General features: G+C 55.7%; 9 protein-coding genes across 9 annotated transcripts; 3 read left to right on the forward strand and 6 right to left on the reverse strand.

Moving 5' to 3' along the window:
* Positions 1-677: 677 nt before the first annotated feature.
* On the reverse strand, positions 678-1,856 carry MAM_06530 (hypercellular protein HypA; the record flags this gene model as incomplete). The annotated part of the gene is made up of 2 exons (XM_040825328.1): positions 678-1,760; positions 1,848-1,856. The coding sequence occupies 2 exons, from the start codon at positions 1,854-1,856 to the stop codon at positions 678-680; spliced, it is 1,092 nt and encodes a 363-aa protein (XP_040676755.1).
* A 550-nt stretch (positions 1,857-2,406) lies between these two features.
* Positions 2,407-6,767, reverse strand: MAM_06531 (hypercellular protein HypA; the record flags this gene model as incomplete). Its single annotated transcript, XM_040825329.1, has 2 exons — positions 2,407-6,503; positions 6,602-6,767. 2 exons carry the CDS (start codon positions 6,765-6,767, stop codon positions 2,407-2,409), a joined length of 4,263 nt encoding a protein of 1,420 aa, XP_040676756.1.
* Positions 6,768-7,523: 756 nt separating this feature from the next.
* MAM_06532 (short chain dehydrogenase/reductase family protein) lies at positions 7,524-8,724 on the reverse strand (the record flags this gene model as incomplete). Its single annotated transcript, XM_040825330.1, has 2 exons — positions 7,524-8,335; positions 8,373-8,724. The coding sequence occupies 2 exons, from the start codon at positions 8,722-8,724 to the stop codon at positions 7,524-7,526; spliced, it is 1,164 nt and encodes a 387-aa protein (XP_040676757.1).
* Positions 8,725-11,927: 3,203 nt separating this feature from the next.
* On the reverse strand, positions 11,928-14,060 carry MAM_06533 (General substrate transporter; the record flags this gene model as incomplete). Its single annotated transcript, XM_040825331.1, has 8 exons — positions 11,928-12,125; positions 12,190-12,230; positions 12,287-12,417; positions 12,473-12,522; positions 12,574-13,078; positions 13,132-13,197; positions 13,259-13,294; positions 13,360-14,060. 8 exons carry the CDS (start codon positions 14,058-14,060, stop codon positions 11,928-11,930), a joined length of 1,728 nt encoding a protein of 575 aa, XP_040676758.1.
* Positions 14,061-14,747: 687 nt separating this feature from the next.
* On the reverse strand, positions 14,748-15,005 carry MAM_06534 (uncharacterized protein; the record flags this gene model as incomplete). The annotated part of the gene is made up of 1 exon (XM_040825332.1): positions 14,748-15,005. One exon carries the CDS (start codon positions 15,003-15,005, stop codon positions 14,748-14,750), a length of 258 nt encoding a protein of 85 aa, XP_040676759.1.
* An 834-nt stretch (positions 15,006-15,839) lies between these two features.
* On the forward strand, positions 15,840-16,274 carry MAM_06535 (uncharacterized protein; the record flags this gene model as incomplete). The annotated part of the gene is made up of 1 exon (XM_040825333.1): positions 15,840-16,274. The coding sequence occupies one exon, from the start codon at positions 15,840-15,842 to the stop codon at positions 16,272-16,274; it is 435 nt and encodes a 144-aa protein (XP_040676760.1).
* Positions 16,275-16,515: 241 nt separating this feature from the next.
* Positions 16,516-17,636, forward strand: MAM_06536 (Histone acetylation protein 2; the record flags this gene model as incomplete). Its single annotated transcript, XM_040825334.1, has 3 exons — positions 16,516-16,674; positions 16,722-16,890; positions 16,948-17,636. 3 exons carry the CDS (start codon positions 16,516-16,518, stop codon positions 17,634-17,636), a joined length of 1,017 nt encoding a protein of 338 aa, XP_040676761.1.
* Positions 17,637-18,386: 750 nt separating this feature from the next.
* MAM_06537 (protein transport protein sec22) lies at positions 18,387-19,118 on the forward strand (the record flags this gene model as incomplete). The annotated part of the gene is made up of 2 exons (XM_040825335.1): positions 18,387-18,420; positions 18,505-19,118. 2 exons carry the CDS (start codon positions 18,387-18,389, stop codon positions 19,116-19,118), a joined length of 648 nt encoding a protein of 215 aa, XP_040676762.1.
* A 299-nt stretch (positions 19,119-19,417) lies between these two features.
* MAM_06538 (uncharacterized protein) lies at positions 19,418-20,472 on the reverse strand (the record flags this gene model as incomplete). The annotated part of the gene is made up of 2 exons (XM_040825336.1): positions 19,418-20,175; positions 20,253-20,472. 2 exons carry the CDS (start codon positions 20,470-20,472, stop codon positions 19,418-19,420), a joined length of 978 nt encoding a protein of 325 aa, XP_040676763.1.
* Positions 20,473-22,800: the final 2,328 nt, after the last annotated feature.

The raw sequence follows: 22,800 nt of genomic DNA on the forward strand, positions 1-22,800 counted from the left end.
GGAAAAAAAAAAAAAAAAAAAAAAAAAAAAAGTGGCTGCTACTCAGCGTGCCAAGGCCTTCGACGAGAGACCCTCGGGTTACGTTCGCCTTGGCACCACTCGCAACTTGCACCTCGAAGCGTCGAGACAACGGCCGGCGCCTTGGCACGGTGGAGGGGTTTTGTCGACGGTCGCTTGTGAGGTTATTGTCGGCGTGGCCATGCGGCATATATTCCTCGTGTGACAGGTAGAGATTGGAGTGCCGCGCCAACCCGAAGGAACCTCTCTCTGTCTGGGCCCTGGCGGCTGTCGCGAGGAGAAAACAATGAAAGCGCCGACCCCACTTTGGAGCTGTCAAAGAGACCCCTGCCCCTGCCTGTCTCAACGAAGCACGAAACACGCCGCCACTACAGAACCCTCCGTCGAAGCCAAAGAACTTTGGAGTACTCCGTACATATGCATCATTGCTACCTTAAGTACTTACCTAAGTAGGTACTTTACTTGAGTACTTAGGTAGCACTCAAGTCTGATAGTACTCGACATCAGCAGGCACGTCGACCAACACGCGTAACGCGCTCGAGGAGCCCGCGCCAGAGATCCCCAGCAAAGACAGAATACAGCCTTTGCCGGATGCTTTCTTTGAAAAATACAGCCAAGTATACGCTATTCGCCATGTACGATCTGAAATCCCTCGCCCCTCACAAACACCCAATCTGCATCTCGACGTCGTCCCATCGACCCATGCGCATGGGATCGAGAGCCCGCAGCTTCGCCAGCCACCCACGCAGGTCCCTCCGCTCCGTACAGCCTTCCTCCAGCTCCCCCAGGGCCAGAGTGTACTCGAGGAGAGATTCGTAGATCCACTTGACATCGTCATAGTCCTCCAAGAGCTCCTCAATCTCGTCAATCTCACGCCCCAAGTAGGCAACCTTCTCCCGGGCAGTCAGGGGCGGCAAGAACGTCTGCCCAGCGCCACGGTTGATAATTTGCGACACCAAGAACCGATGGTAGTACCACAAGCTCTGGTCCTCGGGCCCGACGTTCAACGCCTCCCTCACGAGGTCCAGCTCCTGCCCGAGCATCGCGGCCCGCTTCCCGGCGTCGGCCCCCCGCTCCTCGAGCAGCCGCCGGATGAGCTGGCTGCGGTTGTGCCACGCAGAAAAGTTGGACAGGTCGCGGCGGATGATGCGCTCCGTGTACGCAAACTCCTCCTCGGCCATGCTCTCGCCTTGCAGCTCGGGGCTCTCCAGCCTGCCGATTACAAGTCGCCGGTAGCTCCAGGCGTGAAAGTTGCGCCGGTCCTTGTCCAGCATCTTGGACGTGAGGTCCAGCTCCGTCTGCCAGGCCTGGCGGGCGGCGGCGGCGGATAGCCTGAGGATGGCTTGCGAGAGGGCCCATTGCCGGAAGTTCCAGATCCAGTAGCACTTGGGGGATTGCACGAGGAGCGGAATGGTGAATGTGAGTTCGGACTGCAGGACCGCCAGGTCCGACGAGGCTTTTTTGTCGGCAGCGTCACGGGCGGCCGGCGGCTGCTGCTGGCTCGTCGCGAGCGGAGAAAGCAGGCTGGAGAGGAGGCACCGGCGGCGGACGTTCCATATCGTGTAGTACTCGGGGTTGATGCTGAGGAGCTTGCTTGTGAGCTGGAAGAGCTCGGGGGTGAAGTCCGCCGACGCTGCTCGGGCGCGCACCTCGTCTTCGAGGGCGCGGTATTTTCGGATCTTTTCCAGGTCCTGCTGTCGCTGTTCTTCGGTGCGTACCCGGAACGTGCGGGCTACGCCATGCTGTTACCGTCGCCAGATGATGCATTAGTCATTGTGCTTCGGTTCGACTGAGGTATGGGAGGGGGGGAGAGGGGGTTCGTTTCCTACGCTGGCCATGACAAAATGTCGCTGAATTGTCAGACTCGGCTTCTGCTGTAGGTGTTGTGACGTGATCAATCGATTGCGGGCGGGCAGGCACTCACGTTGATGGTCCGTGCGCCGTGTCTCTGCCCTGAATCAATTCCATAATTAGCAACTTCTAACTTACCTCGATAAAGTACCTTCGTACTCCGCCATGTCTGCACTCTCTACACCGCAGCAGGGATGAGGCTACAATGACAAAAAGTGACTGATATCAGCAGCACATCCTCCCAACAGCCCAGCCTGTCCATCCATAATCATTCGAATGCAACGCCCATCTGCGTCCCGGCACTGTTATTTCCGTGGCACAGCAAAAAGGCGCCCTGTGCAAACGCCGACACGATGAGTTGGGAATACCCAATCATAACATGTTTAGACTCTACACTGACCACATCACATGCTGATGCACGTCTGCCTCGCCGTCGTACGATAGCTCTTGTGAAAATGGCTCATGTATATACAGGAAACGCCACGGCAGCTCCGCTCCCACAGCTGCAAGGGCTGCTGGCTGGCGCGCATTCAGACGTCATTCCCTGTCCCTGACTCTCAGAATGCAAGGCTGTCGCGCATACCACACCCTCCGTTCCTTCACTCCCAGTGCAGCATTCATCAACTTTTGGGTGTCTGATGGCCGACGTCCCGGCTCTTGAGCTTCCTTCAGCCCCTCGTCAAGCACTTGCACCTCTTCCACAGATGCCGCCAGCTCGAACTCGCCTCGACAAAGCGCCGTCACGCCAATCGCAAACTCTGTGACTTCGTGTCCCTTGAGTTCGGGGAGCCGTTGCTGCAAAGCGCCGTTCCAGGCAAACTTCCTGGTGTAGTCGAGCGCCACGTTGAGTGGCCGGTGGCACAGCGCCGGCATCAATCTGACCAGCGGCCATATGGGCCTGGCTGCCCGGTTTGCGATTTGCACCTTCATCTGCATAAACTCATCCACGTACGCGACATTGTCTGGTGCTCCGTCTACCGAAACCGTAATGTCCACCTCATCAAATCTAATGACTTCTATCATTCGGGGTGTCAGCCGAATATTGCGAAGTTCCACCGCACCATTTCGTTCAGGCACCGACGTCGTCCGCCACGTCGCCTTGAGGTTTTCAAGAAGCTTTTCCCGGTACCAAAACGCCTCGCGACTCGCACGCTCCATATCGGGCGAGATTTTGCTGGCGCTGACGACGAATTGCCTCTTGCGTGACGGATCAAGACTTGGCACTGGTTCGTGGGGGTCTTCGAGGTATACTCTTCTCATGGGAATGACGACCCGGCTCGTCTTTCCGGGGAGAATGCTGTCCTCCACCGTCATTCCATCTTCGCCTTCAAGCTGGATCGACATTTGACTTGGCCAGGCGTTGCGCACATCTGCGGTTAGCAGGAAGTACCTTTCTGTCGAGGCCCCTTTTTCCTTTTCATCGCCCCCAAGTCTTTTTGAAAAGGCCGACGGTAGCTGCCCTTGCATTGGGACAGCGTCGATGCGAGAAAGCTCCACACTGGCATTCACCGTGACGGTCAAGTCCAGCAATACTTGGCGCGTGTAGAATTGTTCGGTCACATCGTCCCGTGGAACACCAAGACATGTATAGTCCGCCTGAATCGTGGCGTGCGTTAGACCTGGCTTGCCCAGAATCTCAAACTCAAAGGTTGCCTCTCCACCCGGCGGCATATATCGGTATTGGCCGTTCCGCGGCAGCCTTAGGGCCTGGTTCTTCATGAGTACCAATTCATACTCGTAGAGCTCAGCCGGCGTAGCATCTCGATTGTCCAGCGCTGTCTGCAGCGGGCCCTGCGTGGAATCCTTGAAGGAAAAGAGCAAAAAGTCCACGGGCGTAGTGGTAGATGTGTTTTGCATCGTTACAGTGAAAACTTGTCTCTCGCCCTCGAGCATCATGACCGACGACTGAGCAAGACTGGTCGACTTGACAACGACTAGCGGCTGGGGTTGGATGACATTGAGATCAAGGACTTCGGGTTCTGGTTTTACAGGTGCCGTCCTGCTGCTGCTGTCTAGTGCAGGCGGACCCTTGCATTTAATCTTTTCGGCCCGAGATGGCGTCCAATGCTTCGGAAAAGTGGGAAATCTGCGTTCTCGACAACCGCGTATCTTGACCACGGCGCCGGTGACCTTGATGGGGCCGGAAGCCTTTGGACGACCCTTCAGTCGCACGACTTGCGTTCGATAAGGTCCTAAAACGACATGTTCTGGAACTGATTCAAACTCCACACCCTCAGTGTCAAGCCGCATGTTTTCAATGTCGACCTCTACGTCGTATGTATTTTGCAGCGTGACTTTAAATGTGGCCAACTCGCCAGCTACAAGGTTCTCCGCAGCCACCTCGGCGGGCTCCTTCAAGAAAGGATTATAAATGAACGGATTGACGTCTTGTGAAGCCCTCGAGGCATTCGCGCCGGGGAGTACGCTCTTTGCGTGAGGAATCGGGGTTCGCGTATTGGGTGGCGGCTCCAACGCGATGCCCCGAACGAGGAATTCATCCCAGTACTCGGCTGCGAGGCCTTCTAGGCCAATTCGCTCCGTTAGAACAGTTGTTCGCGCTATGTTCGTTACAAGGCGGTTCTGCTCCTCCTTGTCGATGTGTGGCGCGACGTCTTCGCGCTTGGGACCGGGAGCGATTCCAGAGCCAGCAGTTCGCAAAAGATCGCCGGAGAATTTTAGAACGCCCTCGAAATCTGGAAGTGCCTCGGAGAAGTTGATGCATGCTCTGAGGATATTTAGTTTAATTTCAGTGAACCCAAAGAACCGTGTCGAAGATTGGATGAGAAGCCTCGCAACAGTTGCAGAATCAGAATCATCAGGCCCGCTGCGATTCTTGCGCATGTCAAAGCCAACAACACCATATGACCTGCACAATAGATCCAGGAACGGCTCAATGCCGTCTTCGATGTCGCCCTCCCCAAGGTCCAGCGCAACTCCCGCTGCACTGGGCTTTTCGCTACCCGGAACCAGGGAGACCAAACCCGCAGCCGGATGAATCCCTGCCTCGGCCGCACCACGGGTACGAGCCTCCACAAGACCGTCAATGAGGACCGACACCAGCTCACGGATCACCATGGCCTTTTTCCGATGATAGCCTAATGCCCCTAGCACATTCGCAATACCGCTTAATATTGACGTTCTGTCAGCAATGGTCAGAATTTCCGCGCCCGACGATGGAAATGCCTTGAACAACATGTTCATAATCTGCTGCCTTGATGGTGTCACAGTAAATTGAGGAGAGGATGATGGAGGCAGGTACGGCAGTTCGCCCGTGACAATAGCGTCCAAAGCCTTCTCATCCAACTTGCCGCCGCTGAAATGCATGGCTGACAGCAGTTTGCAAAATCGAACAGTTGTCTCAGCCAGAGGCAGTGGCGGCAAATTTTCACTAGATATTCGAGAGTACAGGCCCAGGATTCTATCGAGGAGCTCAGGAAGTAGACTCTGCAGATGGCGTATGTGCCTAGGCTGTGAAGAATCGGCATTGTCTGCTTCTGACTTGAGAAGTCCTGACATGCTCACGGGCCGCTCGTGATTCGGCAAGCACACTGCTGGTACTTGGAACTCTAGTCTCGACCAGCCCAGGAGTACCAGGTTCATGATGATAAGCTCCAGGGCCTTTCCATGCCAAATGTGGTCGTTTAATGAGCGAGCAGCTGTTGCGCCTTCGGATAGTTCCCTGAGTGAGTCGCTCCACCGTCCTGCCTGCAGATATATTGATCCAACGAGCACGGACGCGCGCCCTTTGCCACGCAGCCTCCATCGATCATTGGCACCGCCAGGCCCAAATCCTTGCACAGAAACCCGATCTCGACTAACATCCGGCGAGTTGGTCGGGTCCGGCCTCTGCGGCTTCTGCTCCGGACTTGACAGCCCGGTGCTGGATCCACTCCGTCCGTCCTCAGGGCTCATCGGAGTGGCGGACAACCCACTCCGTGGCGGCGTTGACGGCCGTCCAGCTGCATTGCTCGATGATCTCGACGTGGAAAGCGGCATGGACAGCCTTGCCTGTGTCTTGTCCGCAACGCTCGACGTCGAGTTAGACCGTGACAGTGGCTGGGGCTGCGAAAACTGCGAATTCCGTCTTGATATTGACACAGGGCTTCCGTCACCATTACTACCCCATGTATGGCCATCCATATTTCTCGCGGACAATGATCCTGGAGATTCAATTGTAGTCATCGCCTCGAATGACTTTGCCAGCGTCGTCATCTCTGCTAGCACTAACGAGGAGACATCGCACATGACAGTCTTTATGGTCGTTCGCTTTCGCCTGTCCTTGGGTGGAACAGCCACTATCCCATCTGGCATAGGAATGTCCATTCCCTCGGGAGGGGCGTAATCAAAAATAACGACTTGATGCACAAGTACCTTGGGGTAATTGTCTCTTAACTCCTCTAATTCTTGGTACAAGGCGTGAATATTCCTCTCGACGATTGTCGCCGCCCTACTGGCCGAGTACCTCTTGCTGAACGTCTTGCCTTGAAGCTCCTCCCCGTCCGCTAGCGCAATCAGAACTAGTGGTTGACGGTATAGATCGAAGGGCGACAAGGAGAGGTGCGACGCAGGCGGCAGGTGTGTTATAAGATCGTAGAGCATTGCACCGTCGGGATACGCCAACGGAGAAAACATGTCTACTAGGTTAGCACCAGTCTCCCCAACACGTGAACACGACATGTCGAACGGCAAGCGAGGGTTCTCAAGTAACAGGATGAGGGGGTAGCAGGTGTACTTCTATTTGGCCTCCCGTCGGCACTAATGTCCCTGAGGTGAACGACATATTCGCCTTGTAGTATCTTGACAAACTCGGCAAAACGTTGCGCCTTGATCTTTCCCAGCGGCAGCAAGAGCGCTCTTGCCCTCGCAGGCGCAATGGGAAGCAATGGATCCGAGGACATCTCTTATAACCGCACTCTGTGCAACATTGTCAGGAATCGTCTGGCCGGAAGCGACTGGTGTCGGAACGGGTCTTTTGGATGCTGCCACTAGAGGGATGGATTGTTACGGCCGGAGGCCTCGGCGCACGCTCCTTGTATGCAGAGGCAATAGAGGACCGGCTCGTGGGCATTAGGCTCTGGGATTGGGCGTGGGGGAGCTTCAGGCGTGGCCGCGTTATGGCGTTGAGCACGGAACAAACGACGGACACGGGGAAGCAAGATCGGGTGGTGCTCAAGTCTCGGGCGTGTGAGCTCAAGGCGGTGGGGCGTGGCGAGTAAAAGTCAAGGCTGGTGGTTGTGGTACCTGGGCAGTAGTTATCTGGTACCACCAGAGATGGCCTGCATGCGCCTACAGCCCTACCATATAGATACCTTAAGTACACTCGGTATGAACAAAAATAGTGACTACAGGTCATGTTTCGGCACCTTTGGGACAGTTGGACCAAGTCAATCCAAGGAGCAACCGTGCTTCCCTTTGTCTTTCGCCGCATGTCTCTATTCTGCCGGCTCTAGGGTATCAATCTTCCTCCGCTTTTTTGTCTCGTGTGTATCCGCGAGCCCCGTCCCTATCACCACTGTACAATCAAGAAGCCGTCCTAACGCCATTGTCGCCATCACTTCCCTTCTCATCCTCTCATTCTCCCGGAATGCCAATCGCAAAAACATTCACCGTTTCCCACATGACTTGATCGTCTTCCCGATCCCCATACATCCAACTCATTGACTCATTTGGCTTCGCCCTCCTGCTTCCGGGCTCTTGTCCCTCGGCCTTTTACCCTTTTTGGCCTCTTCCGTAAGTTCACTTTCGAAGATATCAACGGCCAGACTAGAGTCCACAAAGTCCTCCATCTCTTCTGTGACGGTCTTGAGTTTCTCCTTGACGACCAGTGCAGCCTCTGATCCAACAATATGCCTCGATGGGGGGTTTTCGTGCCCGCCAATCGCCGTGAGCGCGTGAACGGTTTCATTGACGAGGGCATCCGCGGCTTGAGGGGACAGCCTGGCATAGCGGTCAAAAATTACTCCGCGACCCGGTTCTGGTTCCAACGAAGTGCTGCCCGGAGTGGATGGCGTAACTCCAGACTCCTCCAGGGACTCTGGAACGGCTGTATCGGGATCCGAATTCAGCACATTGCTGAGCATGTCTCGTACGTTGGGCGCCGCGGTATACGCATCAACATAGACGGGGATCTGCGGCGCAAATGTGAGACGACCAGTCAGGGACTGAATCTCCAAATTCGGCTGCACAATCGTCACCTTGATGTTAAAGGGTGCCACTTCGTAAGCTAGAGAGTCACAGTATCCCTCGAAGCCCCACGTTGCGGCTGAGAACATGGACATGCCAGGCGTCCCGAGGTGGCCGCAGGTGCTTGTGAGTGCAATAATGTGTCCTGTGTGTTGTTTCCTCAGTTGTGGTAGCGCCGCCTTTATGAAGTTCACCTGCGAGAAAAAGTTGCTTTCGAATTGCTGTCTAGCAAGACTTTGCGTATGTCGATTGGTTGAAAGCTCCTCGACGGTGGCCACAACAGCTACGCAATGGATTGCCGGTTATTAGAGCGTGCCAACCTTTTTTTTTTGGTTTTGGGGAGAGAATATCAATTCGTCCAAAGACCGTCACGGCATCGGCGACGGCAGAAATACAAGAACTCATTTTTCCGTCGCAGCGGATGCCTCGAATGCGGTTCTCCCATCCTTCACGGTCTTTGCGACTGCTCTTACACTCAGCAATGAGCTCCCGAAACTCGGCGCTGCGTTGCTCATGGTCAATTTCTTGCGGTGGTAAACATGCGACGACGTAGTCGCCGTGAGACAGCAATTGGCGGATGAGCCGCACGGCCAATGGCGATAACGCGGCCGTCAGCACCCATGTACGCGGCGAGTTGTGTGTTGCTGCAGGTCGAGTCTGCTCGTCAGCCATAGTCTTAGATTCGGAGAATGCAGGCCAACATGTCAATGCCGACGGACTTGGTGAGCAGAATTTGCGTGTGAAGAGGCAATGAGGAGTGGGGGAGACGGTCAGATGTTGGATGTGACGTCTCGGGATTGTTCAAGCATGTAGGAGACGACGCCAAAGCCATTCGCGGCGTCTCTTGGATGGCGTTGAGTTGCAACTCGGGTGGTGCGGGCATCGCGGCGAGGAGACGTGGCTACTTGGTACCTCAAGCTGCTTGCTTGAGCTTGACATTTGCAGCACAGCCAGTTGCCAGTTTGACGCACGACACCCAGCCAAGTTCCAACCAAGCCCACCAAGCCGTCGGTTGTTGGAGGAGCCCAGGATAGCCTAGCGCTTCCATCTTGTGGTTTTGTGGCTGAGGCCAGGCCGCCAAGCGCCCGAGGAATCGGGAGGCGTCGGGCGCGGTGAATGAATCAGCAGTCAGGGGAAGCGAAATCAAGCCCAAGGTCACGGTGACGAGCATCTGGGAACACAGCCTTGTTCAAACTGAGGCGGAAAAGAACGTACGGAATGACGGCGGCGGTATGTTCGTCTGGTGTCGTGTGGAGCCGGAGCCTGCAGCTGAAGAGGACGTGGTGCCTGGCGTTGTCGTCGTGGACTGTGCGCCGGCTCCATGCCGCCGGGACTGGCCATGGCCGCGGGAACCAGGGCCAGGCCGGCTACTGTTTGCCATGGCTCGCGTCTTTATCAATCCCGTCGCTGATGCCCGGCTCGACTTGGCGTCCCGTTTGGTGGCGGGACAAGTGGCGGGCGTGGTTCGCGTAGACGGACACGGCGAAGACGACGCAACGAGAGCCGATCACGTCGACATGGCGTTGGCATTGCGTGGCTTCCATTGCCCGGAATCGACAAGAGGGGAGCAGCAGGGCACATGGCGGCAATAAATAGTCGGAGGAAATGAGGAGGAGAGGCAATCAAGGTGCAAGTGAGAGACTAGAGTGCGATCGCTCATGCTCGTGCTCGTGCGGTGCGTGTTGACGAGACCCGGCCGCATGGCACTGGGCTGCCTGGGCTGGCCGCTGGCCGCTCGACACCGGCAACTGGAACATTGAACATTGAACAATGAAACGGCGTACCCCGTACTCCGAGTCCGTACTCGTACTCGCAGGCAGACACTTGGCAGACCACCAGGTCCCTAGGTACCCGGCACCCTGCACCTGCCGAGGTGCCTATTTTTAATTTTAATTGACAACCACCAGCCGGGGTTGGCGAGGGCTCCCGGGTGCCCGTCTTGCAAACTCTGGTTCGCATCACAGGCGACATTCAAGTACTACGTAGGGCCCCATCGTCGACATTCCTTGATCACCCCTTGTAGCTTTTAGGCCGTTGGAGCCTTTGACCCTGTGGCCGTCTGGCTATTTTAAAAACGCAAGCAAATTAACCCAGGAATTGGGGGATCTTCGCATGTCAAGGCAACCTGCGAGGCCAAGTACCTGGGCACTTAGGTACCGACTAAAATTCCTGGCATGGGTAGGACCGGACAGGGAACGGCAAGCAGCGACACGAGGCGACCAGGAAGGAGCGACAACGGCAACTGTGCAAAAGCAAAAGCAACAAGTGACTACTCCGTACTTACATACAGTATTAAGTAAGTACATCCTTAACCTTGCAGTACGTGAGCCTCGTCAAGCCCCGACTCCCGCCTTCCGCCCAGTCGACCAACGTTCACGTCAGCCTCCATCATGTAACATGTCGGGCTCGAGGCGCCCCTGTGTCTGATCTAGCGGGCGACCCGGCTGTCTATCAAGCTAGCTACGGAGTATACATGATGGATCTGCGGATGCGTTGGACCCTCAGAGTCCGTGCAAAATGGGATCTTCTCGCCAGCACAACCGAGCAGAATCAATGTTCGCCATTTCCCGGCTACTCGGTAGTGGTCAGACTAGTACGGAGTTCATCGTTAGTCTCCATCTTTCACCTTGGCCCACGTTTCCAGCGAGTGACAGGTGCTTGGCTTGAATGGGTCCATCTCGGAACCAGCGACTAATTATAAGGAGCGGTGACGAAGTGTTTGCCTGCCGCCCCGGCTTTGCCATACAAACTTCCCTGACAACTATATGCTTACTGACATGATTTACAGTATAGCATTCGACCCGGACGACAGGGCCTTTTTGCACGTCGGTGTCTCAAAGGAATGTGACCCTAAGGTTTCATACCCACCGCCTACGCACTCCGTCCGCCGGGGAATCAAGAGCCTGGCATGGCCTGGCAACTGGGACCGCGGGAAATGTGAGACAAACTCATGCCCGTTGCGGCATCCCAACCCATTGGACCGTTGGGCACTCCGATAAAGGAGTAACTACATGGTACTATCGTCACCATCCCAGCTTCAACACATGCCGGGGGGAGCTGGCCGTCTACGGAGACGAAAGAAGAATGCTCTGACGGTGCTATTTGAGAAAAGACAAGAGCTTGAAGACTATTCAAAGACACATGTATGCACTTGAGATTTCACGGCGCATCGCCAACAATGCATCTCGTGCATATGCCAGACCACCATGGGCGCTTGGGAGCCGGGGCTGCCGCTCAGGGTATGGGAGTCAGCCTTGCTACATGTACTAAATAATAGCATGCCAGGCCCATGCCTAGTGCGCAGGTCTTTTCCATCCTCCTGGTTCGGGAGTTGGTGAAACAGCCACAATAACTGTTGGCCAGGGTACCGAGTCCATTACGCCCTTGTCCATAGTTGACTGCCCATGCTTGAGAACTGTGCAAAATTCTAGCGCGGAAGCTTGCAAGTCAGCTTTCGTTCGCCCCTTTTTCAGTGTCTTCACTCAGGACATCTTGAGCCGCTTCGCAAGTCGTTCAAACTTGGAAACCAGATGCACGGGATAGCGCAGAGCAAGAAGACTGACTACTTGGTGCAGGTATCCTGATGGTCATGGTCTCTCACCAAAAGAGTAGCCAAGCGGCTTCCGCTGACAAGGAGGCTTCTTCAATTTTCAACTCGACAAAGCGCCAGGTTGCGCTCCAGCGCCAGCTACAGCTACATGATAGCAATAATACGGTACTCCATGCTCAACGACTGACTGCTCCACGATGAGCCTGTTCAGGCATGTCCTGCCGATCCAATCATCCGGCGCGGGAAGACAGTAACCAAGTGCGTGATTCACTATTTGCATGCCAATTGGCCAGAGGTTTATTCCCTCACTAACCTTTGTCCGGCCTTATGTTTTCCTGGGCGCATCCCCCTGCACGCTCACATGACGTCCGGTTTCCGGCTCGACGTCTAGCTGTTTGACGGTCTCATTCATGCCAAAGAGCTCGTCCATCTTCTCCAAGCTGAGACCTTTGGTCTCGGGAACGAAGAAGAACACAAACAAACCCATGAGGACGTCGAAGCTGCCAAACATGAAAAACATACCCTACAACGTATAAATTAGCTTGGACCCAGTCCTGCCGTGACACGTCGTGCTTGTGCACACTCACATAACCCTTGTAGCCCATGGTGTTTTGCATAGTAAGGACGGCTAACAGGACACGTTAGTCAGTGCACGCCAATCTAGCAACAGCCAGGGTCACGCACTTCGAGCCATGACAAAGTTGAAGAGCCACTGGGTTCCGGCACCAATGGCGACATTTGCGGCACGCAACCTCGCGGTGGGAATCTCGCTGACCAGAATCCAGCAGGAGGGTCCCCAGCCAAACTGGAAGATGCTATCCACCATGTCAGGCTGTAAACTAAACAGAGGAACAGAGGAAATCTACGTACGCGGCCCATAGGTAGATGCAGGTAATGGCGATGTACCAAAACGCAGAGACCTGGGGCGCTTTAGCTCGGCTGGTTGCAAACGAGACACTGCACAGACTTACCGACTCTCCAGTGACGGGAGGCTGCACACGCCCGTAGATACCGATGATGAACAGCACAATAACTAGCATCGGGCTGGTCCACAACAAGCTCTTTCGTCGCCCCAACGAGTCGGCGATGAAGAGCAGGAACAAGCAGACGGCCACGGTCTTTACGATGCCATAGACTCCGGTGGCAAAGAGTGATGAATCCGTCCCATTCATTCCAAGATTGGTGAAGATTTGGGGAGCGTAGTAGTTCTGACGGGGATCAGGAACGTGTACAGGTTGGGGAGAGGAGCAACCGAGGGAAGGGTCCTTTGGACGTACAATAGCATTCACGCCGGTGAGTTGCTGGCATATCATGAGGACAATGGAGATGACGGTGCGCCGTCGATTGGCAGGGACCAGCCACATTTCCTTCATCAAACTCTTAAACGTGGCATCGCCCATCAGGCGGCGCTCATTCTCGAGCTGACGTACCATTTCTTGCATCTCTCCGGAGACGTACGCCGAGTCGGTTGGAAGTCTGCAGACCGTCAGCGATTGGTAGATCTGCGGGAACACGGATCGGAAAGGTACCCTCGCAACGTGACCAAAATGTGGGAGGTTTCTTCCCACCTGTCCTTTCGAGCGGTCCATCGAGGGCTTCCAACCGGTCAGCGAGGTTGCGACGGGACAGCATTTCTGGAGCAGACAGCAGACAGACCTCTCTGGAGAAACAAGCATGCCCGCGACCAAGAGACTGGTTGCGGTCAGCGCATCGGCATTGATTGATGGTGGACATTGTTTCACGGGGAGTACGCTCACACCGCGGGCAGGGCCTGCAAGGCCAGGGGGATGATGAAGACTGCCGGCGCAGGCACATGCAGGAGACAGCCGTAGTTGACCCAGAAGGCGATCATGATGCCGAGGACTATGAAGAGTTGGTAGAAGGCTATCGGCCCCGTGTTAGCCAGTCCACGAAGGAGGCCGCGACTCCGGAGACGGGGGAGGGCAGAGATACCAGTCAAACCGCCGCGAATCGCTCGAGGAACACATTCAGACACGTAGAGCGGGGTCAAGGTCGACGCAGCACCGACGCCGAGCCCTGCGATGAATCTCCCGACGTACATGACTGCCAAGGCGCCGTTCGCGGCAGACGCAGCCTGAAAGACGACTCCGACGATGGTGATGACGCCAGAGCCGATGAGGCTCCGTCGACGACCAAATCTGTCGGCGAACCAGGACGTCGCAAAGCAAGCAGCAAAGCAGCCGGCCTGCAGCGTCGAGACGATGTTCTGGTCCAGGTTCAACTTGTCCGTCTTGGGTCTGTGCAGGTATCCGAAGCGTTGTCGGGTCTGGTCCATTGCCAGAACGCCGCCAATGGCACCGGTATCCCAGCCGAAGAGCATGCCGCCAAAGCAGGCAGAGCAGACGAGCGCCAGGACTTTGGCGTTGTAAATCTGGTCGGGGTCGGTGCGCATGGCATCGTTGCGCACGATGCTCCGGAGGATCTTTGCGAGAGCCATGCCGAGGCGTCGTTGTTGGGAACACACGACGGCCGAGATCAAGAGCCCAAGAGCCTCAAAACGTCGACTGGTCCTCTGGTCAGAGGGCGCGGCCCTGGGCCCTGCAAATGCAAATGCAAATGCAAATGCAAAAGATGGACTTGCTTGAACGCAGCGCGCTTTTGCCTGTCACGGTGAGGTTGAACACGCAGAACAGCAGGTTCATCAAGAGAAAGAATTGGGGGAGGAAACCGGCCAGTGAGGCGCTTGCTATAAGAATGTTGCAAAGTTTCTCTTGACACCAACAACCAGCCAGGTTGATTGGAGGCCGAGCAGACGGGGTTGCGCTACATGAGGAGGGAGAGACGGCTCATGGAGCTAAGAGCCTGCTTTCAAGTTGACCAGAGGGGAAAGCTGCAGCCAAAAGAGGCTGTCCAGCCTGGACCTCGAACAAAAATAGTAGATACAACTATAATTGGCGTTGTGTTATGTAATTTATTGTATTTTACATAATATAGTATGAATATATTATTAGAATAAAGTCTCGATATTTTTTCTTTTCTTCTATTTATAGGCTTAATTATACAGCTTGTACAGGATTTTTTTGTTGGCAGAAGGTTAAGAACTAGCCTTAGCGGCAACTGCATGTAAGCATCACTAGTACTAGCTATAAACTTGAGGAGAAGGGAGGAAGAGGAGAGGTTCCTCTCACCAGGCAGCTTTAGCCTGGTCGGTCGCAGGAGATGTAGCGATCCAGCACATACATGCACGAGTCGATTGCAGATTCAGCAGCTCCCGCCCCAATCGCACCGCGGTCTTGAGGGCACGCATGTCCTCGTTTCCAGAAGAGTTGGACGCGAGGATTTGCAGCGTGCGAGCACCATCGGGCGAGACGGCTGGCACCAACCACTTCTGCTGGCCGAAGCGGCTGCTGCTCAACCTGGTGATTGGTTGAGGTAGAGACATTGTCTACCCTTGGCTGCCGTCCATACCGAGAATAATAAGCACCGTCGTGGTTCGGCTCTCAGCGGCGCAAGACATCGATCCGCAAACGGCAGATCGGCGTGTTTCGTCCCTGTTGGCTGGAGGTACAACATTGGCCCGACTGCTTGATATACTTGGACAGTCTAGTTGCTAGTGGTCGTGTCGCTCGTGTGTACGGAAACATGATTACTTCTTCGTCTTGGTGGCTGACGTTCGTGTGGGGAGCCGGTCAAGATGGCCTGGGGCTGAAATGTCAAAGAGCAACAACTCGTCACAGTAGTCCGTGAAGGCATAGGTTTATTACGCCGGGCTGTAGCATCCGTCGTCCCGAGTTGTGGGGGAGGCGTCACCGTCTTCCTGTCTGCTCATCTCCACATTAGGACTTTGGAGCTTGCACCGAGTCGTTCGTCCGTACGGAGTACACGTCGACAACGTGGCCCTACCCTGCATCGCATCCCGGTCAAAACTTGCTCCCTTCAAAAGCAGACTCAACTCACCTCGCTTCGCTCTTTCACGCAAGCCTCCACGCAAGCACGCCTGGGCATCATCGCCGATGGCCATGCCCCGACGCAACAAGGCAGCGCCCAAGCGTAAATCAAAATGGACCGCGGACAACGTGCTCAGCGACCCAAAGTCGCCGCTGGCGTCTGCTGATCTTCGGGCACGTCTACGTCTCACCCGCTTCCTGACTTGCTTGTCTGTCCATGCCTTCAATTGACTAACACTTTGCCACTGCAGAGCGTGCTCTCGCACCCGCTAGCATGGTCGTCACTCAGCGCCCAAGACAGAAGAGAAGTCCTCTCCTTATTTCCAGACATGGCCCACACGCTGGACGCGGACACAGGCGACGCCCGTCCCAACTTTGAGACGCTCATGAATGACGATTCCTTCCGCTACGACTGCGCGGCCTATGTCGACGATCTGGCGCGGGGGAGACACGACGCTGTTTGGTTGGAGGACGCATGGCGTGCACACGCCAGGAGGAAGGCGGGCGAGTTTGACGAGTGGCTGAGCGACAAGTTTGTCGAGGATTGGGGGGTTGACGTTGCTGATGATTCCAAGATGAAGCCGAAGCCCAAGGCCGAGGAGACGCAGGCAGCCCATGGCCAGGGCGAGCAGGCTGGTGTCCAGAAGCAAGGCTGCGGAGTGGAAACCATGTTGAAGGATGGCCAGGCCGAGGACGAGGCGGGGTATGGCGATTCGAACCACGCCATGGGCGAGCAAGCCTCGCATCACATTGTCGTCTTGTGATGCTTGACCTGCGGTTTTGGTCATTCGTCGTGGCTGTGACTCGTGAGTCTGTGACTGACAGCGTGACTGTGCCCGCCCCCCGAGCGCCTGCCTGCCTGGCTGTGAGCAAGGCAAGGCATGTGGGGCACCCTTTGACCAGTTGATCTTTTTGACATTTGGACGGCTTCAAAACGTCAAAACGTGGGCGATACATCAATCCCTGACAGTTTCCATTTCGTGCGTCGCTACGACTGCTGGCAACATGGTAGCCACGAGCAGTGTCCACAACCGATCGCACAGCCTGCTCCTGCTGCAGAAGCTGCTCAACCTCCGCGACTCGGCCAGTCCTCTGACGCTTGTCCACGACAGTCTGGAGCAGCCAGCGCAACCTGTGCTCGACGAGTACGTCCACCGCGCAAAGGTACGTCGCATGCCCCACGGCCGTTCAATGTCGCTAATGCAATGCAGATTTCGAAAACAAAAATCATTCTGCTCTCTTTTGCGACGGTCAAGAAGCCCCAGATGGTGGACATGATGATCAAGGCGGCCGGCAGGGACTTGCGACTTGTCGTCAAGGAACTGGTTGCGCATTATCCCGCCCATGATCCGAAACAGCCAAGAGAGAAACCAAATCAAAGTCGGTTTGCCTAAAAGAAAACAACAAAACAAGGTCGCAGCCACTGACACCCAACAGGGGCCATCATCCTCATCGACTCGCTCAACAACCTCGCGTCCACAGCCGCAAGCTCCCTCTCGCACTTCCTCTCCAGCATCCTGACTCCGGCAGTATCGCTAGTATCCGTATATCATACCGACGTGCCCATTCTACTACCACCTTCGTTCAACGAGTACGAACCACACCCCTTCACCGTCATGAACCACCTCGCTACCGCTATCCTGCGCCTCTCCAGCCTGCCTCAAGAAATCGACAGGCAAAAGGCACGCAACCGCGCCGTCCAAGAACCCGAGTGGGGCCTCAGGGAAGACCGCGAAGGCGTCCTCATAGGCCTCAGGCCAAGGGCCTCCGACCGGGACAGAGGCGTCGTCATCGACATGGAGCTGCGGCGCAAGAGCGGGCGGACAGTCACGGAAAAGTTCATCCTGCAGCGCCACCTGGCGGCTGCGGCAAAGTCGGGCACGGGCAGGATCACGCTGCTGACAGACCATGCCCTGTTCAGCCCGGTAGAGGCGGACCGCGCGGACGGGGAGGAGCCTGAGAGTACCTTTAACTTGGGCCTAACGGAAAAGCAGCGGAGGGACAGAGAGGGCATAGTGCTCCCGTATTTCGATGCGCAGACGGACATTGGGGCCGGCGAGGGCGGCAGGATATTGTACGAGATGGGGAGAGAGGACGACTTTGATGACGAGGAGGACGAGATTTAGCACGGAGGTACTGAAAATACCACTCTAGGAATTGCATAGAATAGGCGTCGCTGCCAGTTTGGACTGCTTCGTGTGCCCAAGCCTCACCGCGTCCCGGCGCGAGTCAAGGAATTGGCGAATTCTGGTGCAGTATGACTTATGGCAGAGCGTGGCGATCAAGGTGACGACTTGCCAGACAAGGCGCATGTGGGAGGAGCGCAGAGTCTGTAGGTCGATGAACAACCTCGCGGGTGCACGCGCTGACTGGTATCGATTTGTGACATAGTTGAGTACATATATCATTGAATAGCTTGAGTTATATTACTAGCAGCATTATGGCGTACGAGGATTCACAGATATGCCATACTAAGTTATGCAAGCAGAGTAACTACTTGTTTTGTAGAGTGCGAGGAGCGACGGAAAGATGCTGCTCCCGCAAAACCATCTCTGATGTTAGCCGTGGTCTTTTCAAGGCTGAAGCCGCCGGCGCTCATTAGCCGAGACCAGTTGGAAAGGCAGGCGTGCCTACTTACGGAGTTCATGAGAGGGATGTCCTTGATTCTCCGTACAGAGTACGTACTCCGCACTGCCGCGGCCAAACCTGCAGTGTGGCGCCCTCCCCTGATTGGCCCGCTTGGACCACGTCTCAGTTCCAACCCCAGCTTCGCCAGCAACGCCGGCAGACTCCAGGCAACAACATCGTCGACTCCCGGCACAATTCCACCAAGCTGCCCGGAGAGCAACAAGAGCTTTCCGCCGCACACGGCCAAAATGATCCTCTCCACCCAAATATCACGGCTCGACGGTACTTGCTTCCCTCGCTCCCCTCTCCAAACCCGTGCTCTTCCCCATTCATCCCACACACCGAAGCTGACCAGATGCACGCCAGGCCTCAACCTCTGCGCCTCCGTCGACGACTCCCCCGAGCCCCCGGCCCTCACGTCCCTCAAGTCGCAGGTGCGCCAGATCCTGCGCACCCTGACGCGCAACTCCACGCCTCAGGCGTCCATCGAATCCCCCCCCCACGCAATCCACTACCTCATCGACAGCGACGTCGTCTTCCTCTGCATCTGCGACGCCAGCTACCCGCGGAAGCTGGCCTTCACGTACCTCGCAGACCTGTCGCGCGAGTTCCTCACCACACACCAGCCGCAGCAGCTGCACTCCCCCTCCCTGCGTCCGTATGCCTTCATGGACTTTGACAGCTTCATCACCAAGACCATGGCCACGTACGCGGACGCCAGGGCCGCGCAGAACCTGGACAAGGTGAATGACGAGCTGAGGGATGTGACCAAGGTCATGACCAAAAACATCGAGGATCTGCTGTATCGAGGGGACAGCCTGGACAGGATGGGCGAGATCAGTAGTCGCCTGAGAGATGACAGCAAGAGGTACAGGAGGGCCGCGGTGAAGATCAACTGGGACTTGCTGATGAAGCAGTACGGGCCGTTTGCTGGGCTGGGACTCTTTGTCTTGCTCTTTATATGGATGAGGTTCTTCTAAGGCAAATGCCGGGGACGGGAGGGCAAGGAGAATGGCGATGTGGGAGACAATAAGAAACCCAGCCAGTTGCACAGGGATATGTGCCCTGACTAGAAGATGTCATTGGGGCGTTGATGGGCAGCGCGAGATGCATACACAGCACAGTGCCAGATTTGACGAACATGTACACTATTTCTTAATTTTGTTCAATCATAAGGTCGTAATGTGGTATCCATGCTCCATGTCGCCAAGACTCCCAAATCAAAGCCCCATTTTGCCCGTTCTCCTGACACCTTTTTTTTTTTTCAAGCTCCCGTCGGCTACATGATGGCGCAGTTGCTTGACCGCTGATCATTGGCAACGGCCTCGGCGTGCTGCCACTCCATGTGGTTCTGCAACGATGCTACATCCTCAAACTCGTCATCTGGCTTGTACAGTTCCTCGTCGTCGTCTTCGTCCTGCGGCTTCTTGGCTTCGTCCTCGCACAAGGGGCACAGCAGTCTCGCCTGCCAGTCGCCGCGCAATGGGGCCAAGTGGTTGGCGACTGCTATGGGCGGGAATACTACCTGCTTCTCCTGTGGGCCCGATGAGCTCGTGCCTGTAGCTTGCCAATGCTGGCTATGTCCTGGCCACCTCGGTTGAAACGCAGCTGTTCGTTGGGTAGGGACGTTTTCGAGATCCTCCCATATCAAGTGGCCGTCACAAAAGTCGCAGATGAAAACCATATCCTCGTCCCTGAAGCGATCAAAGGACCCTGTTCTCGTGCACGCGGCCAGCTCTTCCAACTGCCGCTTTTGACAGTCGGCCTCTGGCGTTTGCTGGTCCGGCCGGACCGCGACCTTGGCCTGGGCCCGCCGCACCAGAAATGCGCCCAGGCACCGTTGCGAGGACTCCTGCGACGACGCAAACACACGCCTGGCGGCTCGACACTGCGCGCGGTGTAGTTGTCGTTGGAGAGAATGAGTTTCCCGTACCCACACGGGATTGATTGGCCCGCCTGACCGACTCCAGTCTCTGAGGAGCTGAACATGAGCTCGAAACTTGTCGCGGAGGAGTCTCAGCTCTTGTATCGTCTCGTCTGAGCACGTTAGCAGCAGCGCTCGTCACCGACTCCTTCCCGACGGACACCAACCTCCACGGCAAGGGGTCACGTACACGTTCGGTCATGCTCGTATTGGGATTGCCCGTTGACCAACGGACATAGCTCCTGGAAGTCCTTCTTGGCGTCGTTCAGAGCCGCCTCGAGCGCCTGGACGTGTTCGTACTCGTCTTGACGCCAATGCGTCTTGTCGGCGAGGCTAAATATGCGTAGTCCCTCAAGAAGGTTGTTTGCGACGTCAGCCAGCAGCGTGCCCACGGAATCGAAGCCGCTCATTGCGAGCGTGCCCTATGCACCCCGAGATGACCCGTCACTCGAAGCGGTTCCCCCCAGCGGGACCGATTGAGCTCTTCGCCGCGAGTCCCAGCCAAAGAACAGGTGACGGGCCCAAGGCGAGATGGGAGAAGATGATTATAGCCTCGATCGCCCGGCGAGCACCTCCGGGGTGCGCATGGAGGAAGTGTGGTCGAAAAGAGCCGCGGGTGCCAGACTGGCATACGGAGCCTGGGCTGGATGTGGACGTCGGGGTCCACTGGGTCTCGAGGCCGCGAGCGGCGTGGCAGTGACGAGGGACCCGGCGTTGGAGCTATGAGCAGCACTGCAACTTTGTCGACCATCCGCAATTGCAATTGGGGCCAAAGTTGATCCAAACGTCAGCAGAGGCGGCATCGACGACGCAGGAGTGAGTGAGGCAAGGCGATGGAAGGGGGGCTGGCTCCTGGGCCAAGATGCACGGGTCGCTCCTTCCACGATGCAGTTCCAGTCAATTCCATGTGACACGGTGACTGCCGGGACCCGTCTCCTCCACCCTCATAATTTCTGGTTTCCTGTGCCTCACGTGCCTCTCGGGCCCGGCAACAAATGGAAACAAGCCAAACGATGCGGTGGCATAAACGGACTCAAGTCTGCCATTGACCAACATTGCCGGCCTTGTCCGAAGGAACCGTCGATGCGGGCATGTTTCCGAAACGCTCATTAATCGCTAATCGCTTCAAGCCATGAGTCGTCAATTCCGCGCTGTGGAGTACGTCGAAGGCCCGCCAAACGTGCATTACCCTTGCCAACGCGCCCGAGTCACGAATCGGCTGGTTGCCCGAGCCTAGTACGGAGTACAGGGCGAGCTGTTGAGCTTGGCCATTCTCAGGGGACAGGGGGACGATGCTCCAGACTCGCTTCAGCCTAGGAGTAAACAGGACATGCCTACAGTGGGAGGTCCGATTTCAACGAGAGTATGATGAAAGCGTGCTATTTCCTTGCTCCTACGTGAATCTAAGCTGACGAGTGGAGGAAACTTGCACCTCGCTGCAGCTCTTTGTATTCTCTCCGCTTCAACGCCGGTTGACAGCTCCCCAGATGACCTAACGTGGCGTTGACGCTATCTATAATCTGACGATGCTCATCTTCCCATCGGACTATCTTAGTACCCAGCGGGCGCGTGCGTGCTACGGTACGCACAAGGCCTGTGAGCGGCTGACATGGTGTCGAGGGCGGCTGTCTATTCGTTGTTGAACCAACAGACGGAAAAGTGATTACGTGTTGGCAGAAAATTGCAAGGTCAACTGCACCACGCAAAAGTGGAACGCGCTCCAGCAATTGGAGACGCAAATTGACCTTATATTACTCTGCGCAATTACACAAGAGCGCATGCACCCCTAGATAGTTGATTTTTTCGGCTGACACACCCCCCCAGCTTTCAGCGCTCTCAGCAGTTGTAAGCTGTATAAGTTGTAAGTTGTAAGTAAATATAGTTGAGCAATATGCTGTGCTGTTATTAGGTAGGAATTTTTTTTTTGTCGCCTATAATAGTTGTAGTAATAGTTGTTGTTATAGTTGTTGTTATAGTAGGCCCTTATAAAATTGTAAATATAACGGGGTTCGAACATGCGACCGTGGCAGCGCAGGGCCTGCCGCGACCGGGCTCATAACTGTTGGCAAAAATTGCAAGGTCAAGTGCACCACGCAAAAGTGGAACGCGCTCCAGTTTTGCGTGGTGCAGTTGACCTTGCCATTTTCTGCCAACATTACGGACCCTTATAGAGCTGTTGCTGTCCCCTGCTTGCAATGCCGGCTTGCTTGACTGGGTGACTGAGTGCACAATCAAGGCTCGCGAAAGCTCCCCGTGACTGAACTGCTCGATCCCTTCCACATTCTTGTTCTAAACAGTCCTCCCGCTCGGCCAAGATTTCGCCTCGTACAGCTCCATTATCAAATCTGTATTCTTGTCGCATAGCACAAAAGTGTGGCGTGGTGTGGCAATTCTCATTTGACGTTGATATAATCCGCACAGCCAAATGAGCAAGGGTCAGGGCCAGGATCTTCCATGAAGCTGAAATGAAATTTGAGGGCGGCAAACTTCTGCGACCCCGTCAGACTTGTCGGTAATAACCTTCCCATGAATTTTGACCATGCAGATTTTACCAACGAGCAGATGTAATACCCCCCGGACTTTCTGCGGCAGAAAATAACACAGGGGCAGGCCGACGACCGGAAGCTGGATGACTTGGGAAGCGGGAGCAATAGGTCAAGGCTTTGGCTTGGGAAGAATGGAGCAGATGCATCGTCTTATCATCAGGAATGATGAATCATCCAAAGGCTTCAGCGCCA

Source organism: Metarhizium album (assembly GCF_000804445.1).
Source record: "Metarhizium album ARSEF 1941 chromosome Unknown scaffold_21, whole genome shotgun sequence".
In the NCBI taxonomy this organism is placed as follows: domain Eukaryota; kingdom Fungi; phylum Ascomycota; class Sordariomycetes; order Hypocreales; family Clavicipitaceae; genus Metarhizium; species Metarhizium album.